Here is a 19,578-nt window from a genome sequence, read left to right on the forward strand (position 1 = left end):
GGACTGAAATCTGCTTTGTGTTTTGGAAATCCAGAGTGGGTAAGTGCAGGGATGTTTGTTCAAGCACTCACTGACACACTCTGAGTTTTACTTCACATAATGGGCCTTAGGCCCGGGTAGATGCTACAGATAAGACTCTCCCAGACCTTGCCTCTCACACACACATTTACGCTAATAGACACACACACACAGTCACACAAAGCTCTGCTGTTGCTGGTGAAAGATTCATTAGTGTGAGGATGCCGAGATCAGCAAGATTGGAGTGGAAGTTGCTTCATATTTAACAGTCTCAGGGAGAGAGCCAAGGCTTGTGGTCCGATAGCATGCAATTTTCATCAGAGTAATGGGAGATGATGTCTGGGATGCTGGGAGCACTGTGCCGGAGGAAGAAGCCGGCATTTCATTGCCCTGCTCTCAGCACTTGCTATTTACTTTTATGATTGTTTCCTTGTCCGTATAAATCGACGGGATACTCATCCTGCCACACAGGGAGCTGGTAATGGGGAGTTGACAGTGCAAAAAAGTGAATGCAAGATATTATCAGCTGAAGTTGGACAGAGGGACAACAGTGTGCTTCATGCAACAAATGTGCCCAACACTGCTGAGGGGTTTGTTCACTCATTGGTTTCTAATAGGGCTCCTTCTTTCAAAGTAATCCTTAAATACCGTGTTGTTTGTAACTTTGGATTGAAATACTACGAATGAAAGGTATCAAAGTTAAGAATTCCATTAGGCATCCATAAAATTGAATCATAAAAATGCTCATTTTGCTTTTTACACCATTTCAACACTGCACCTATGCAGCAAATCACGATTCTGCAGCGCCAAAAATGAAGTTTGAGTCATCTGCCCTGCCATCTGAAAATGTTCATTCATCATTTATTCCTCAGGTCATTGAATGGTTAGTTACAAAAAGCTGGACTATCTACTAGCATTTAGCATCCACATGCAATGTTACCTGAGATGCCCCTATTTTTCCTAAGGTAATGCTTGAGTAAAGATTGTCTAGTGAACGGGTGCAGATGCTAATTAGATTACTTTCAGAGTGAGACAAGACCCCTACACTTTAATCAGGGTCCTTTTCACCTAGTTGGAATTTGAATTGCGTAGCCACCTTTACATTAACATTTTTTTATGTCACGTATTACCTACTTGACTAAAGAAATAAACAGTTGGACACACAATGTTGATTTGAAAATTATTTATCTATCCAGCTATTAAACTAGTACCTCAGATTCCATGGTCAGTAACTCTTACCACAGCAGATTCCTATAAGCCTCCCTGTGGGGCATTAGTCTGCTTATTTGCTTTATTCACATTAAACTATCCCCATTGAAGGTAACGTTACACAAGGTGAACAAGACTTATGCAGGAATGTCTATGTTGGCATTTCTGTCCTCACCCAGCTCTCCTTCTCAGAGCTTTGCAGACCTTTAAACATTAATAAGCAAATGTCACAATCTCTAAAAATGTCTCTAGAATCATGGTTTAAGTTACTTTGTAGTGACTGTCAACTTAGATATGCTCTCACCAGCTCTGTTGCCAATGCCTGGATTGGCCACTTTTCTTTATCAGAGATGGTTAGGGTCCAGTATGTCCTCAGGCCGCTCTCACAACTGTGCCAAATAACTGTCCCAAGACCAGACTGAGGCGGACGCAGTTTTTTTGCCACAGTGTCAACAGGAAGAGAGGAAATGTTGCCGTATGCCCTTTAACCCCTAGTTGACTTTGAATGACAAATGTGATCAGATCGACCCTGGCGTTGCTTTTAATGTTGAAAATTACTTACCATTGTTATTGGGTTTTTGACCAATAGGAATCAACTATTTTACACAGTATTTTATTAATACTGACTAAATGCGATAATAAAGAAACACTCCCTGCCACTGAACACTACTTGCTGCTGAAAATTGATCATGATGGTTTGAATCAAGCTTTGCAGAAAACAGGCAGCAGCTAACTCCTGCAGCTGGCAGCCACTAAATGCTGGTTTGTGAAATTAATTGCAGAAATCTTGTGATAAATATCTTCATACCACGCCCAGTTGATTTCAGGTATTAGGAACATTTCAGGAAACTCAAATGACAGGATTTAGAATTTGGATTAAAAGTAGTTTTTAGCACATTAAATAGGCAAACTGTTGTGTCAATAAGTTAGGATGAAATATTTTGTAGATTCGGGTCTCTAGTGGTTTTTATCTTATTTTTTAAAAGCAGTTTAAAATTAAAATAATATTACTTCATAAGAATAGATTGTGTCAGTCTGAGCACTCAACCAAGATTCAACTAGAGGATGACTGGCAAACACTTTAACATCCTTCTCCTGCAGATTCTAAGATATGCTGTCAGAGATAAGAAATAATGCATTAAATCTTCCCCCCCAAAAGGTGGTCACTTCCATAAGCAAAGCCAGTTCCACTGAAGCAGCCTAAAAAATGTTGTCACGCTGACAGGGCAAGAAGGGAGGTTGACAGTAACAGGCTAAAATTGCTTGTGTTCATCTTGAAACCATCTTGCTTTGTGCTCTCAGGAGGCCACTTGTGACCCAGTTAAGGAAGGTACCGTGTAGTAGCCCCTGTGAAGAGGACAAACAGACAGAGGTATTTTCTGAGAGATGTCAGCTGTAAAAACTTGGTCCATACTTCTCTGTTCAGTACTCACATAACAATGTGTTGCAGACAACTGAAAAATGTATGTGGTCTAAGTATACCTAACAGGCTGTTTAAAAAGAGTGTAGGTGTGAAGTGAATATGGAGTGACGGTGTTATGTGAAAGTCTATTAAATAGACATGATTGTAAGTGTCAAAGATGCACAGTCTCCATACTGTCTGTAAATGTCAAAATATTAAGGACGCAGGTCAATTGACAGGCTAGCCTTCATGGTGTTGAATTTTGTCTTGACACCCACTCAAGCCACTGACATAGATTTGCACCACTGTAAGCTTTTTCAAATTGTTTCACATAAAGACTCTGACGTTCCCTTGACCTTCTGCTGGAGTTGTGAGTTGTTGAAAAGTCAGTGAGGGTGAAAAAGTTGAGTTGACCCCAAATAATGTCAACAATCTTTATGCAAGAGGGCCAAGATGGCACTTTGTGTGCTCAGGGTCAGTTATGGAAAAAGTTTCATCAGAAATAAAGTGTTTGAGAGTCTGCAGGCAAATAATGTCCTCTAACTTCAGTTATTTTCCATATTTATGTACTAAATCAGAGAGAAAATATTGCCAAAGGATTCAGTTGATATGGAGAAATGTTGGTATCAACCGTATCTATTTACATGACTCTTCAAAGGGCCATGACACAAAATCTGACCAAAGGTTACTCTGCTACTGTTTCCATTTAAATAACAGAAAACTTTATGTTCTTTAGTCTGAATGGAAACCTATGGGTAAAGGCTGATTTATACTTCTGCGTCGAATCGACGGCGTAACCTACGCCGTAGGTCCGCGTAGCTCCCGTACCTACGCAGAGGCCTACGCACGTAGCTGACGTGCACCTCCTCCAAAATGTAACTACGCGTAGAGCCGACGCGGACCGCAAGCTCTGTGATTGGTCCGCTCGACGGCTTTGTCTTTCCCGCATTCACAGCACTTCCGGGGTCCCGGACATCGGCCACACATCGGCCGTGTATTTCATCTCCTCCTCTCTATTCTTCATGTAATCATGTCTGTATGATAAACAGCAACATGTATCAGCTGTAGATTAACATAACACGCTCTGAATCGATGTGGAAAAGTAAACAGAGATCGTAGCGGGACCGGAAGCAGGCGACCGGCTATCAGAGAGACCGCACTGCCCTCAGGCGTTTCGGCGGAGAATTGCTGCGCGACACAGACACACCGACGCAGAAGTATGAGGGGCTCATGTCCGCGTCAGCCCCTGCTGCGTAGGGCGACGCAGAAGTATAAATCAGCCTTAAGTTGTGTAACTCTCAAATTGTACACAGCAGTGACCTTATTTCCCATGGTCTTTTCCCAAAAGTGTGTTACAAGGGTTAATTTCTTAATGTCAGCCACTGCTCGGAAATGTCATTTTTCTTCTATGAATCTATATTACATGTAAACGGCTAAGATAGTGAAGGTAATTGATGTTAGCAGGGTTCAAACAGAAAGACCAGACCTTATATTCACACATACTGCGATGGCCCTTTGAAAACTCTTACCACTTGCCTGCAACAGAAGTTTTGTAATCCAGTTGGTGTTGTAGTCAAGTCCACCAAAACTCAAGTCTGAGTCCAGTCTTGAGTCCTCAGTGTTCAAGTCTGAGTCGAGTCTGCATTATTAATATTATAATTTTTTACAAGGACAGTGGCTTATTTATATTATATTTATCCAAACTATTGACCATATGTACATTGACTGACTTTGTGGGTGTGAATTTTGGATTTTGGATTAACATTAGATGCTGACTGATCCAATCAGAATGTCAGGGGTATTAAATTGTCAATGAAGCTATTGTGCTGTGTCTCGTGCGTAAATGTGCAGTAGAGATGGCCATGATATGGGTCACATACTACTGTGAGACACAGCAGTATCTGACCCATATCATGGCCATCTTTACTGTTACTCAACACTTCAGTCACTTACCACAAATACTAATAGTCTTTCAGTGTAACAGATACAAATAAAGGCATTCTAAGTTGATAACATTGGTGAACTGGTGCAATGCCTGTGTTTATACCTTTACCATGTTTTAGGTACATAATTTGGCATGTGACTCCAACCACAGACTAAAACGATCCAGCTGCCACTGATGTGAAAGTTAGTACTGACAGAATCCTGACATATAATCTCCCTGAAATCTGTAGTTTTTTTATTCTCTATTTTTTATCCTTTGGAACAGAGCGTTTCTTACAACACCGATTCAGAGCACAACAACCTTAGAAGAGTCATGTTTTATCATACAGACGACATTCCGGGTGGTACTGATATAGATTGCCTCACAATCCTCCGGAGAGTACTTTTCATCTCTGACTGTCCATCTTGTTTTCCTCCATATCACCTTGACACTGCTTTAGCTTTTTTTGCAGGGGCTTACTCCACTGAAGCATCATTGTCCATCACACGCAGGTCTCACAGCAGTAAATCCCAGACCTGCCCTTCCAGAATTGTGCTCACATTTCAGTCAGAGCTGATCTGTGTATGCTCATCAAGAGATCAAGAGTTCAGTTGCATGCTGCTTTAGAGCATGACAGAATGAGACCTTGAAAAAGAGCATCAGACAAAGATGATGGGATCTAGAAATGTATCAAATGCATGCTGGTCTTCCATTTTTGTTTGTTCCTTGCTTACAAAACTCCTGGCTATCTCAACATTTGCACAGTATTTTTGAGAGCCAATATTCCTCGCCTTGTTGGAAGCAATCATAAGAAATATGAAAATCAAAGGAATTTTCATCAGTCTCACATGTACTTGGTGTACTGTGCTATTTGCATATGTTTGAATATCATTCTCTACACATCGAGTAAACATGTTACCTGTATTACATAAGGACTTAATTGTGGTTCTATGAACACGTTAGCTTGTCAGTGCCACCATATAGCAAGGGCCTGTGTCCACTGACACTGTCTTTTGCGCTTGCAGCTGCCACAACTTGGATTTCAGAGGGTTTTTCCCCTGAGGCTTGATGTTGCTATGTTGTGAAAGTCTTTTCAGGCCAATGACCAACCGTTAGGTCTGTTTTAAGTTGCTCTTTATGCCCAGTATTTAATTTCAATGGAGAACATAAAATTAACAAATTAAGCTGACCTGCATTTGTTTTGTGTCGAAAACAGGAGTTTCCAGTGCAAAAAAAAAATGCTGTTCGTGGATACAGGCCCTGACGAAAAGCTTTGCCTACAGCAACACAGCCCTAGTTTGGCTTTAGAGATTTATATGACAATAACTCAAAAATGAACAGAAACAATTGTAGTTGTTGTTGAGTGGTGCAGTGGTTCAAACTAGAAGAACTATTTGTTGAAAAATATGCATTAAAATGAAAATGTGATGAATATTGCTGAGTTCCCCTCATGCTCTTGTATTATCTGAATTCATCTGTATGATACTACTTATTATTCTAATGAAATCTCTGTGCAAAAGTGTTTCAATAATTCTGTAAGTTTGTCAGCTCTGTTTCATGAAAGGTAGCAGAAAGGGCAGAAACAGATGATCCAGCCATGATTTATTTACTACAATAAACAAGCAGAATTAGTTCAAATTAACAATTCAAAATTAATCAGCTATCAACATTTGAGTCTGATCTGTTTACTTTTTAAGAACCCCAGAGCCTCTTCTGCATCAGCAAGCTATTTGCACATTTAATTTTTAACCCCCAGTTGAAATGTTTTCTCTCTTTTTTTTCCCGACAGGATATCTCTAAAGTTCAGAGAATCGTCACAGACAATAAATCAGCAGCAAACATCGGAGAGATGAGGAGAGAAAGTGGCGGAGTTAAAGACTGCCAGATGGAAAAGGTGAGTCTTTAGAGTAATTAAACTGAAATGGCCTGTGTGACCCGAGGGCCCCTCACCACAAGGTTCATCTGTTCACTGAATTCATGCTCGAGTCCCTCATCAGAAATAAGACAAGCCACTCTGACTCCAAGTGTCTCCATTTGGGTCTTAATCGGAAAAACTTTGTTTTATTCATCTCTCTCCCCACTACAAAAAAACAAGTCCATCAATAGATTAACAATAAATTGATGCACAGACAATTTGGCATTCAATCAAGTAAATCATCAGGGAAAAATGTGAAACAAGGTGGACCACTCTGGCAGAACAGCAGTAGGTCATAATCATCAATTTAACGGTGGTCTATACCATGAAGTGAATAAACCTGGTGGAGTGCTTATACATTGAAAAGACTCCTCAGTGAGCTGTGGAGGTGGGTGGCACAAGTCTACACAGCACAAGTAGCAGGCAGTTGGCTGAGCTCAGCATCTGTACAGGTCGCTGGCAGGATGGCAGGCGTGCTAGTTCTATACACTTCTGCACATTGCTGAACTCAATAGAAGTGAAAACCTACATCTTATATACCCATGTGACTTATATACTGAATTTTACGCTACCTTTGGGTTTTGGGAGGTAGCACAAGTAAAAATATATTTCAAGAAGTCATAGATAAGGGCCGATATTTTAGGCAGAGACTAAATGAGGATATGCAAACAAAATATGAATTATATGATAGTTGTTGTGGAGCTGGTAAAGAGTTTCAATTTTTTCTATTCAACTTTCACTGATTTTAATTTCTTTTATTGATACATATTCATTTTCTCATCGTGTTGATTGAAAAAAACATTTAAAGTTATTTCATACCCTCTTGTTGTTGTTATTATTATGTCATGTTTTGCAGTTAATTTCTGCACATGTTGTTACTCATTGAAGCACTTTGGGATGCATGCTTTTATGAATAACAGGTGACAAATTAGTTGAGATTAGCAACTGACTTTATTAAAAATACATTTCTTAAATGAAACTAAGATCTAGAAGAACATGTATTGTTCTTGACAGCTTTGGAGTCTTTTATAGCCAAACAGCAATAAACTAGAATTGCTAAATATCGAATTTTAGGTTAATTACAAGTTGTTTTATTGCTGACTATTTTTGGGCCTCGGACTGTTGTTCAGCCACAAACAAGCTACTTTAAGAGCTCAGTCCGGTCTATTAAAACATGTGTTTGAAATTAACTAGAAAACATATTTTTGGAATCATTGCAATATATAGAAATTGTGTTTGCAGCTTATACCAAATAGATTGTTGATGTTTCCCAGGAGTACTGTCGTTTCAGTGCTCTTTCACACTCTCTCCAAAGACCTTTTCACTCAGTGTAAACACAGTTTTTCACTGAATGTCTTCATTGGAACATTAGAGGGAGCTGAGCGTCTCCCTGGTACTTTGAAAGTTGTTATTGAGGAAGGAAAAAGGGAATGAGTGTCTGACCTCTGCTATTCTGATTATTGTGAAGGTACCTAATAGTCACTGAGTTCTCTGAGATCCAGACAACCGTGAGCAGTCAGTTATGAGCGAGGCTGAGAATGAGTATCTCCAAGCCTGTCAGAAGTAAGAGGATGTGAAGAAAGCACGGGAAGCGAAACAGGGTCCATAAGGATTTCTGACAAGTGGCTATCAAGAACTATTACAGATCTAAAGTGATAGAGCGCTGCAGACAGAGGAGTATGGAGGGATGCCACCCAGAGAGGAAATTACCCTCTGTGGAAAGCGTGTCCAAGAGATTGTTCTTTAATGAAATTGTGCCAAAAACAATGTTCGCTGGTGTCCCAAAATTGATTTTATAATTCTGGCTGGGTTGTAAAAATCCTGCAGCCAGAGAGAGAAACATTCTGATACAGATAAGAGGAGACGTATTTGAAGCAGAGACTCAGATATTGTGTTTGCTGGTGAACATTAGCACATCAACCCTCCTGTTTTCCTTTCCTCAAAGCTGAGAGGAAATGAGAAGGCGTATTTTGTGTGAGTGTTGATGGCAGGTAGACGTTGCTACAGTTTGGGTATGAAATACAATCATTTTGCTGCGATGCAAAATGCAACAGATGATTTCCTTTACATTGACAGACGTCGCACTGAAAGCTCCTGTGAGCAGTTTCCAGCTGGATTTGAATCAGACTGAAATTAGTATTGACTCCTCTATGTGACCTACAAAAGCAACTGTGACTCTCCAGAAGCAGGGGGATTATTTCTATAAATAAAGGATTCAATGCAAGCAACTGCCAGGTCACATGAGACTGACACAATGCTGCTTGAGCCCAAATTGACAGCTATTGTGAAAAAAGTGATACATTTGACTGTTGAGAGAAGGAAGAAGTATTTTTATTAGTATAATTTTTCTGCTGAAAATACTACTCACCAATGTACAGGACAAGGTCAGAAAAGAAAAAAACATCAGTATCAACCACTTAGGTTTCAGACTAGACAATTAACAGCTCCCTAACCTACTTTTATATTTTCCACGAGAGAGTTACACTGAGTTGTATATTTGACTGTTAACAGAAAGCAGGATGGTTTTTGTTAAATAACAGGATTATTAAACTTCCCAGCATGCTCCCCTGTTTTTGCACTGACATATTTTCCCTCTGCCCGGCAGGCTGGGGGCAACTGCTTCCAGAATCAGACGGAGGAATCAGCCCAAGAAAGAAAAAAAGGACCAGAGCCAGAGCAGGTGAGCTCCACTGAGTTTTGTTTTAAAACAAAAACAGATGCAGGTATTTTGAAAATGTAACTACGGTACCAAAGTGAATTCTTGATGAATTATGTTGTGTTTTAGAAGGTTTGTGGCAAGAGGTAAAAATTATACTGAAAGCTAGGGTTGGTAGTCACGGAAAACTAGCATGAGTTCTAATGGAGCATTTCCTTAGGACTCCATCTAACCCCTCTCCCCTCCCCTCGGAGCTCCTCCAAAACGACGCCCCACGACCATATGATCGTGACTGATTCAAAACCGGTCCTCACCAAAACATTCTCATAGTGAAAGTTAAAAACACAAACAAACATGGCTGCTGTTAGTACTCACAACTGTCATGCTAGCATTATCCAGTTGTACTGGTGACACGATATCAGGAGAAAAGTTATAACACATATAATACTGTAACAACTCTACTGTTTGTTAAACGTGTTCAGTGTAGACGTTCTTAATTCCTACAGTGTTGACAGTCAGTGAAGGCATCAGGAGAGGTGTAGCGTGTGCGAGCGGGAGAGAGGAGAAGTTCTTCATTCATTCAAACATTGATTGTTGTTTTGTTGGTTGGCGTGATCACAGCCGACAGTGACCAGTGATTAAAGCTCAATGTGTTCACGAACCGTCTCGTCATCCCTACAGCGTCCGGAGGGACGCTACAATACATGTACATTTTCTGTAGGACTTACTAAATGTCATTCATTCTTTTGCTTGTCAGAGCCCCTGTGGTGAGAGCTTTTTAGACTCACCTCATCGGGTCAGAGGGGACAGGCCTGAGGTTGAGCAAAGGGGCAGTCAGTAGAGTCAGGGGAGGCAGAGGCAGGAGACAGGGAGTGCACGCCGGGAAAATGTAGGCGCAGGAGGTGGGCAGAACGGCAGGACGGAATTTGATTTGTTTAAAAAATTGGACCCTAAAGGCGGTGATTGGTTGTTTTTTTCCCAGGTTTACTCCAGCTGTAGATAGCAGCTCTTTTTCGCTCTTTTTTCAGAACACATTATGTATTGATTGCCATCAGGACATAAAGATCATTTTAACCAGTATAACAAAAAGTGTATCTAAATCTGACTACCAATCCAAGCTTTAATCAACTGTTAAACGCGGAAATACATAATGATCCTGTGAATGCTGGTTTTGAACGAAAAGCTTGCCGTCAGCCCGCAAGTTTCAACAAACCAAAAGCATCGGTCAAAGACTTTTATAACAATAAACTGGCACTCAGCACAATCTTATTATTTTTAAAGTCAAAATGATGTTCCATGTCAGGCGTGTTTCAGAAGACATCATGGAAATAAAAGCAAATCCAGTTCAACGACCTCCGTTTATAAACAGAGTGACAACTGAGAACCTGCAGAGACAACCCAGTGTGCATCACAGTTCAACATAAAAGATGTGAGACAACACAAATGAAACAGACTGTTAGAAAGACATGCAACGCCTGCATCACATCCCGAAGAAAAAACAACCAATCTCCTAAAACCTAATATTCAGTGTGCCAGTGTCACATATAGTGTGTGATATCCAGTGCCCTGCCAAAGCCTCTGCATAACTGTCTTCCTCATCAGATTATTGAATTGAGTCACACCTGTTTGGCGGTGGCAGATGGTACAGCAAAAACAATGCATCTCATTTCAGCACAGTGCAATACTCTGTAACTGAGCAACTGTCTTGCATTCCAAGTGGCATTGATCCATTTTTAGAAACACACAGGCTATTTGCACAAGAATGTGAGATTATTTCAAACAAGATTTCAACAAAATGGTGCAGATTTGACTTCACTGGTTTGTTTTGTGCCATGGAGATTTTCAGTGAGAGAGAGAGTTTCTGACAACTGAAAGAAATACAACATGGGACTGTGTCACTGATTCAAAGCAGTACAAGATAAGAGTATTCTGCTTAAGACTCAATGCAGTGAAATAGTTCGACATAATGTGTTACATGTGTTTGAAGTCAAAAGCAGTTCAGTTCCCGGGGCGTTTGTACTGTGTATCAAAACAAGATGCAAGGGAGGCAGAAAATACATAAGAGAAAAAAATCAGTGTTAACAATGTATATTTTAACAGTGCTTGTGTCTGTCCCAAAGCCAGAGAGGATTTCGTCTAAGTTCCACTTTTTACTTGAATGACTTGTTTTTTAAAAGCAGCTGCAAACTTGCAAATTCTCTGTTGATCTAATGACTTTGTGCACAGTTTGCATTCACTTTTTTATGTGTCTCATTAATGATGAATTTTCTCATTGTGTCTTATCTCTGATTCTACAATCGACTCTCCTCCCCCCTGCTTTCTTCTATCCCTCATGCACAGCACTTGCCATTCACCCTGTAGTAAACAATTTGATTAGTAATGATTGGCATTTCGGTCTCTGCAGATCAATCTGCATTAAAGTGGCCTGTATTCCCATCACTGCTCCACCTTCATTATGTGTTCTCCTGTTCGATTTTTGAGACTGAGACCCTGAGTGGCATCGTCCCTTCTGTTCAAATGTCCCTGAAAGAAAAGATTGTTCTTGCAGACCTGCACCTGTTGAGTTTTTGTACAGCACAGAGAAGCATTTAAATAAAATGGAGCCTCATCTGCACTTTTAAGGTGAGGGCGACAGGATATTATCCCCCACAGTCAGACAAAGAGGTTATTGATGTGGCCTTCACATCGACAGTCTTGCAGTTCAATTTCACAGAGCCCCATGGAGAGTTTTCAGCAGCATCAAATATCTGCAACAGAGGACAAAACACATTGTTAAGTCTTAAAAAGTATGCTTGGCAGCATACTTCAAACCAACAGCATGCTTAATCATTTTACATTAATTCATGTATTTGGTGCATCAATCATAGAGATTCTTAAAGAGTAAAAATATTCTCTGTTTGTTCTTGAGTCAAAAATATACCACAGCTTAACACTTGAGTCTCTGAAACAGCATCTTTGATAAAGAGTGACATCGGTATTGATTGTGACATGACGTGTCTTGAATTCATTAAAGTGGTGACAATGAAAGTCGGACTATACAAACTGTAAAAATAAAGAAATGCTAGAATAAAATAACTCACTGAGCAGCAGTGCTGTTGTTTAAATATATAACTTATCATTGTTTTTAAACATATGATTTCAACTTTTCATTTTATACTTTTCAAAACTCAGTAAATTGTTGAATTCTGCAGGCTTTTTATTCGTCTCAAAAAGCCCATATCAGTTGCAGTGTGGTTTTCTTTGTATCCATAAATAAAACACAGAGACTACAACGGTCACAATCAGGTCAAAATCAGTATCTGATTGGTTATTTGTGGGTCTTAAATCAACTTGACAGCTGATATTAATATTGCTGCTGCTACTGACAAAGCTGATGTTGAAGTCTTCCCAAAAATCAACCTTTTCACAAAATCTTTTGGATGTCCTTAAGGGAGTTTTTGCTGCGATAAATAAGATACACACAAAAAAGGAAAATCCCAAGCCCACATCAAAGTGGGCGGCAACTGAGGTTGGCAGGGAGCCACGAGAGTGAATTAAGTGAGACATGGTTCGCCTGCAGATGGAAGGCAGAGTCATCAAACACCAGGACTCAGACTCAAATCTACTAGTTTTTATATAAATATATTTACACAATGTTAGATATAAGGGTAAAGATGAACCTTAATTTTGAGCCCCCTTGAAAGCAGTGGGACAAGTGTAGAGCTGCATGCTGCCTCTTTCTGTTTGTGTTGCTCCCAGCCAGGTGATAGAGCTATAACCCACTGCCACGCTGAGTGATGTTTAACTGGATAATTTGCAAGCAGCCAGAGCGCCTGAGGGCATCCTCTAAAGTGACATTGGTAAACACAAACAGATGCTTTGCTGTGGGGAATTGGTTTCTAATGCATGTGTGCAGTGCTTAAACATGTCATTGCCAAAATGAGTCAAAGCATTCAGAAACCCAAAGTAGATTGCATATCATTAATGAAATACATTGTAGCTCTATAATTGGTTTTAAAAATGTTAGAGTGAATTTATAAAAACAGCAGGTTAACAGGAAGACGTATCCCCTGGACACACATTCTCTTCAATTACATTATGTTTAATGTGCCGCTGAACTAAAAACAGACTCAAGTTGATGCCTCTAAAACTGTGAGAGTGTTTTCCGTCCCACCAGGTACTTAATTGCAGTCACTCTAAAGAGTAATTCATATTTTTGATAGCTAGAATAAAAACCAGCAGGAGTCTACAGTATAGTTGCGTCCCACTCCAAACAGAGATATTTACCATCAAACAATAACTCAATAGTTTTTAATCAGCAGTCATTATTTCCCCCTGCCAGAGAAAATCAACTTTCACTGCTTTGTATTCAAAAGTATGAAAAATATCAAATGTTTTGCTGTAGCTAACCTCACAAGTCGCAGTCCCTCCATGCAACCACAGATTAATATCCAGCTTAAACCAAACCCATGCCCTCTAAATGCATTCAGAGCCTCTGTGTCATGATTGACAACTGACTGACCTTTAAGGTTCATGTGCCCTTGATGGCTCGGTCGTGTCAATCTCCCCTCTATATTACATCAGGAAGGTCAGCCCTTACCTGTCAGAGCATGCAACACAGCTCCTGGTACACGCTCTTGTAATATCACACATTGACTACTGCAACTCTTCACTGGCAAGCCTCCCTGCATGACCATTCAAACCTCTGCAGATGATCCAGAAAGCAGCAGCAGGACATGGTCTTCAGCAAACCCAAAACAGCACAAGTCACTACACTGTTCATGTGCTTACAAAACAGCAACACAACCGGCTCCAGCTTACCTGAATCTCTTCATCCAGGTCCACACTCCCTCCTGCCCACTATACTCTGCCAATGAAAGGCACCTTGTACTACCATCACAGAGAAGCCCCAGGTTGCTAGCTAGTTTTTTCTCCTCTGTGGTTCCCCGGTGGTGCGATGATGTTTTGCTCTGAAATTTGGTATCTGTTTATTGGAATTCAATTCAAATTTTAAGGTTTGTTTTTTGAGTTTTTCTCCCTACAGTAACAACAGCGGCAGTACAGAATGACAAGAACCAAATATAAGAATCAAGTGAAGACAATGAAGAGTGTTGACCCAAGACATTTGAGGAGGCAGTGACCCACCATATAATGGGAGGGGACTGACTTCCTCTGCCGTTATCTTGGTGGGATAACAAGCATTATCTCGGGTAGAAAATAAGCTTCACATGTGCTGCATTTACATGGATTTTTGCAGACACTGGATGGTTTATGAAAACACAGACTTGACGGCACAGTCAGAGCAAACAGTTACAGAGTGGTGGGGACAGTAAAATGACGGGTTTCTTAAAGTAAAGATCGCCTGTTTTTCTTTGTCAGTGAGCTGCATAACATTTCATTATAAACCACTGTAGCGAACAGCAAATACTTCAATACATCTGTTGATGAAGGAAACACTGTGGACTATCACTGCGTCTGGTATGCTCTGGCCTGCTCTTATCAGCTAGGATGATATGAATAAATGAAACATTTATTGACCTTTGGGGAATTTGCTTTGCACCAAGACATCAACAGCCATTCAAGACAGCACATAATATACATTAATCAATGTCATTAAAAAAACTCATTTGAGGATTGCATGTTAACTTATGAGGAATATCAAGTGCCAGGTCAATAAGGTGCAGCATGCAAAGTTCAGACAGTGTATCAGAGTTTGTTCAACAGCTGAATGCTGCCTGTGTCAAAGGTTGTGATGCCGCTTTTAAGCCGGGTTTATGCGTCAGCATCCGATCAACAACTTAAGGCTGATTTATACTTCTGCGTCGAATCGATAGCGTAGTCTATGTCGGGGGTCCGCGTAGCTCCTGTACCTACGCAGAGGCCCACGCATGTAGCTGACGGGCACCTCCTGCAAAATGTAACTCCCCGTAGAGCTGACGCGGGCCGCAAGCCCTGTGATTGGTCTGCTCGGCGACTTTGTCTTTACCGCATTCACAGCACTTCCAGGATCCCGGACATCGGCCGCACATCGGCCGTGAATTTCATCTCCTCCTCTCTATTCTTCATGTAATCATGCCTGTATGATAAACAGCAACATGCATCAGCTGTAGATTAACATTACACGCTCTGAATCTCTGTGGAAAAGTAAACTTAGATCGTAGCGGGGCCGGAAGCAGGCGACCGGCTATCAGAGAAACCACACTGCCCTCAAGCGTTTCGGTGGAAAATTGCTGCGCGTCATGGACACATCCACGCACAAGTATGTGGTTCTCATGTCCGCGTCAGCCCCTGCTGCGTAGGGGAAACGCAGAATTATAAATCCACCTTTAGCCTACGATGTAGGTCCATGTAGCCCTGTTCCATCTAAGAAGCCCACTCATGTAGCCTGACATGTACCTCCTCCAAGAGGGACCAGAAACAGCGATCTGACTAGCATAGAAATCACACTGCCCTCAAGCATTTGCATGAAGTTCCTTTAAAATAACTCCAGCATAGTATTTGGCTGGATATATCCTGACTACAGAGGAAGCTCTACAGAAAGTCAACATCATCAGCAATGTCACATGTGCAATTAGGGGTATAATCAGTTGCACTTATTTTGCTTTGATCAATGATTAATACTTCATCACTGTGGCATTCATACAATTTTTTTTTACGCATTGTGTTCTGCTAGAGACTAAATCATGTAACATAACTTCTTTTGTTAAAAAGGCAAAAGACACTTAACGTTTGGTATAGCAGGTTCTCAATTCAAACCTAAGACGATTGCCTTGATGCATGATTAATTTTTGAATGTGTGTTTATGAAGAAGAACAAAGTGATATTTTGGTGAACTTTTGAGTCATCCTGTTAGGTGACTTTAAGAGAACTGTGTATCAGACTGTCAGTGGGACAAAAGTTGTGTGGAGATAACCATGACTGATAAAGGAATCAGGAATTGTCTAATTATAATTGCCAGGAGCCAAACAAGTTAAATTGTCTTAGAGCAAAAAATACATTCCTCTCCTTTGTATGCATCCCTCAGATATTTAGGAGCATTCCTGTGCCTGAATTACAAACTGCCACATCTCCTATGGAACATTACTGTGTCAGTCTTGCTGATTATGATTCTTTATCTTTTAAACCTAACAGCAAAGGATCCAAAATCAGACTGCAGAACTCAACACAAAGCTCTCAAACGACAGCAAGGAGGAAGGGGGAGACAGCAGCAGAAAGACAAAGCCGCATAAAGACGACTGAGAGGACGGCAGATCATCCAAAATGCAGAGCCCCTGCATCGCCTGGAGGATCTTTCTAAGAGCACACACTGGCGCACTCTCACAAAAAACATATGTGCGCTCTAACACACATACACTGACACAGACATATTCTCAGACATTTACACATGCACACGCATACACACACACAGCTACACAAACTCGAATCTGCATTGTTTCCGAAAGCTGAGACACTGGAATTGTCAACAACTGTCATCTGAAAACTTCCATAGTAAAATGGCATGCATTCTAGAAATTTCTTTTTTAAAAGGTAGCAATGGCACTGGTAACTTGTTTCATGATTGTTCATTTGTTGTTTACTTATCTGAGTTTTATTTTGAGTGAGGACACCGCTTTCTAAATGTGTGATCTTTCTAGAAAAATCCCTTTGCACTGGTGAGGTCTGACACTGTATCCTGTGATAAGTATATCAATTGACAAATAAAAAAGTACTCCTTCTACTACTTACTACTACTACTACTACTACTACTTCTACTACCCAACTTAGACTATTGTTTGTCACTCATTGTAGCAAGGTTAATTTACTCCTCCACGTTTTGAAATATAGAGGCTCAAGTTGGCTGGCCAACTGTTCAACATTTAATATTTCAGCACTCTTTCTGCCTTTAACACTCCTGAGGCAAAGAGCCAAAGACTCACAATGGGTCGTCTCCCTGAGAATGTGCCATGCACTGAGTAGTAACTCCTAGCTACATGTATCTGTGTTCTCTGACCTTTCTGTGTCCTTTCAATAAACTGTAATTTTCAGTAAATGTGTCAAGAATAAATGGTTCTTTGTGGGAAAGAAATGAGTGAATATGTTTGTGATCAATGGACGAAAAGGTCGCTCAGTGCAACTTGTAATCAAAACATGTGGCTCGTGAATATGAATAACGTTGCACAAGAAGAAGTGATAAAGGTGGCACTGACCAGTGACTGTTTAAAAGTATGATGCTTCTCCATCTTCTCTTGTTGCACTAAAGTGAAGTCAAAATAACCCCCTCCTCAGCGGGTTCTCACACACTGTGCTGCTGGTGTCATTTGGAGCTGGAAGCTGCAGTGAGGATCAGCTGGTTGGTGTGAAAGTCTTGCCCCTTCAGCAAACCAAAAGAACACATTGAACTTAACAATAATAGGGTAAACATTTACTCAGGTCAGTACAGATCATAGTGTAGGTTAGCTGTTTGAAGCAGAAACAGCTATGGAAAGGTGAATGACCCTTGTGTTAATGTCCTCCTTGACAGTGTTAAGCTGGTGCACACAGCAGTGCGGGGGCTGACAACAGAGCTGTCAGTCATGTTACTAAAATTCAGTTATAAAGCATTAATACTCAGACATAGTTTAGTTTAGTTTAGTTTAGATTTGATTTGATTTGTTTTGTTTTGTTTTGTTTAGTATTCATCGTGCAATACACTGAAAAGGTGCACAGTCCGTACAGACTTACAAGACACTACAAAACAAAACATAACAAAATAGGAGCAACAGCATAAATCAGTGTGATAAGACCAAACTTTAAAAACAGAAACCATATTTGAACATGTATTCATGCAGCCGGTCAGTAGGGGGAGTTTAATATTTTGGCATCACTTTTGTTGAGCTGCCATGTTGTCCATCTTTTACAGTCAACAACATTGACGTCTGAGGTCATACCTAAAGAAGACTCAACGGAGGAATTTTCCACAACAAGGTCAAACTGAGGAGGGTTTTGTACTTCTATATATCCTGTTAACTGGATGACTTTGACTCTTCATGCACAAATGGAAGAAATGATTAAATAACAGCCATTTCACAGAGTATACATTTTATGGTTTAATTCAGTCTTATTTTAAACACTACTGATCCACAACGCACTACTGTATAAGGTTCAGACCAGCCAAATGCAGCCTTTTTAAAATGTTTTGGGGGCTTTTTTGCTTTTATTAAATAGAACAGCTGAAGAGAGATGGAAAAATGGGAAGAAGAAATGCAGGGGATGGCATGGAGCAAAAGGTCGAGGCCAGGAATTTAACCAGCAACAGTTGTGATAAAGTCTATAGCCTGTGTACATGGGGTGCTTGCTCTGAATGTAGCCTTTTAACTTAGATGTTATTCGTGTGCAGTCAGTAGAATAAGGTTGTTACATATTGTTATCATCCTTTCGCACAAATCTTTGGGGTATTCCTTGTAAATAACTTGATGAATCATGTTCCCCAGAAAGCATCACAAAATTTGAAGAATGCTCTCTCCAGGATCCAGAGAGGCTGTATAAGGGTTGTCTTGTTTTGTCCCACCGGCAGTCAACATTTAAAATATTTTATTCAACTGGACAAGGGGAGTCAAAAAATACAGATCCTTCATGTCAAATATTACTCCAATACAAGTGAAAGTTGCTGTCAGATTATTACTTGAGCTAAAGTACTGAAGTACTTGCTTTTAAAAATGCTTAAGTATTCAAAGTACTTCTTTAAAAAACTCAAAACATAGAACATTCAGTTACATTATGTTGATTTAGAAACCTTTACTTGAAATCTCTAAAACTATACCATGTAATAAAAACAGCAACTATGTTACTCCAAGCACAGACAACTTATTTTGAATTGTTCATCTGAGATTAAACAAGTGTTACATAGCTCAACATGCTTTCTCAAACTAGGAATTTTTGTTTGTTTGGGCAGAGTGGGAAACATGGAGAACATTTCAAACGATACTATCATTCTTCATTTCAAAAACCTCGGAACTCTTGGTCGAAATGCACCTATGGGTGCTCAGATGGAGAATTATAGCCATCATTACCACCTCTACATGAACTGCCTGATCTGAGTGAAATGTGCTCTGTGTTTGGTCCACGTTCAACCGTGGAGACACACAATATACAGGTACGGCTAAAACACTGAGACAAACAGAACTACACAAACACATCTTACTGTCTTAGGGATCAGATTTATGAGCTGACTTCAAAGCTAAAGTAGTGAGTAACTAGAGCATTGATAGAAATGTAGTGGAGTCAGAATACAATAATTGTCTTCTGAATGTAGTGGAGTAAAAGTAATAAGTTCCCCGGAAAAATAATACTCAAGTAAAGTACAGATCCTAAAAAAATGTACTTAAGTACAGTGCTCAAGTAAATGTACTCTGTTACTGTCCCCACTGCATATCACTCACTCTGAATCTTTGCTGTGGGAGATACCAACAAAAGCTGCTTATTATAGTTTGCTGTAATTTGCTTTGTCAGACACCCAC

The 19,578-nt window shown here is 40.2% G+C and overlaps 1 protein-coding gene across 3 annotated transcripts in view; it reads left to right on the top strand.

The window, feature by feature from the left end:
* luzp2 (leucine zipper protein 2) overlaps positions 1 to 17,168 on the top strand; it is a 281,322-nt gene extending 264,154 nt beyond the window's left edge. For all 3 annotated transcript variants that reach the window (XM_034680633.1, XM_034680635.1, XM_034680632.1), the window contains 3 exons: positions 6,343 to 6,447; positions 9,074 to 9,148; positions 16,235 to 17,168. In XM_034680633.1, the coding sequence (XP_034536524.1) occupies positions 6,343 to 6,447; positions 9,074 to 9,148; positions 16,235 to 16,342 (288 nt within the window). In that variant the 3' untranslated portion in view covers positions 16,343 to 17,168. The remainder of the gene's footprint in view (positions 1 to 6,342; positions 6,448 to 9,073; positions 9,149 to 16,234) is intronic.
* Positions 17,169 to 19,578: the final 2,410 nt, after the last annotated feature.

The sequence above is a fragment of the Notolabrus celidotus genome, chromosome 3 (assembly GCF_009762535.1).
Source record: "Notolabrus celidotus isolate fNotCel1 chromosome 3, fNotCel1.pri, whole genome shotgun sequence".
In the NCBI taxonomy this organism is placed as follows: Eukaryota; Metazoa; Chordata; class Actinopteri; order Labriformes; family Labridae; genus Notolabrus; species Notolabrus celidotus.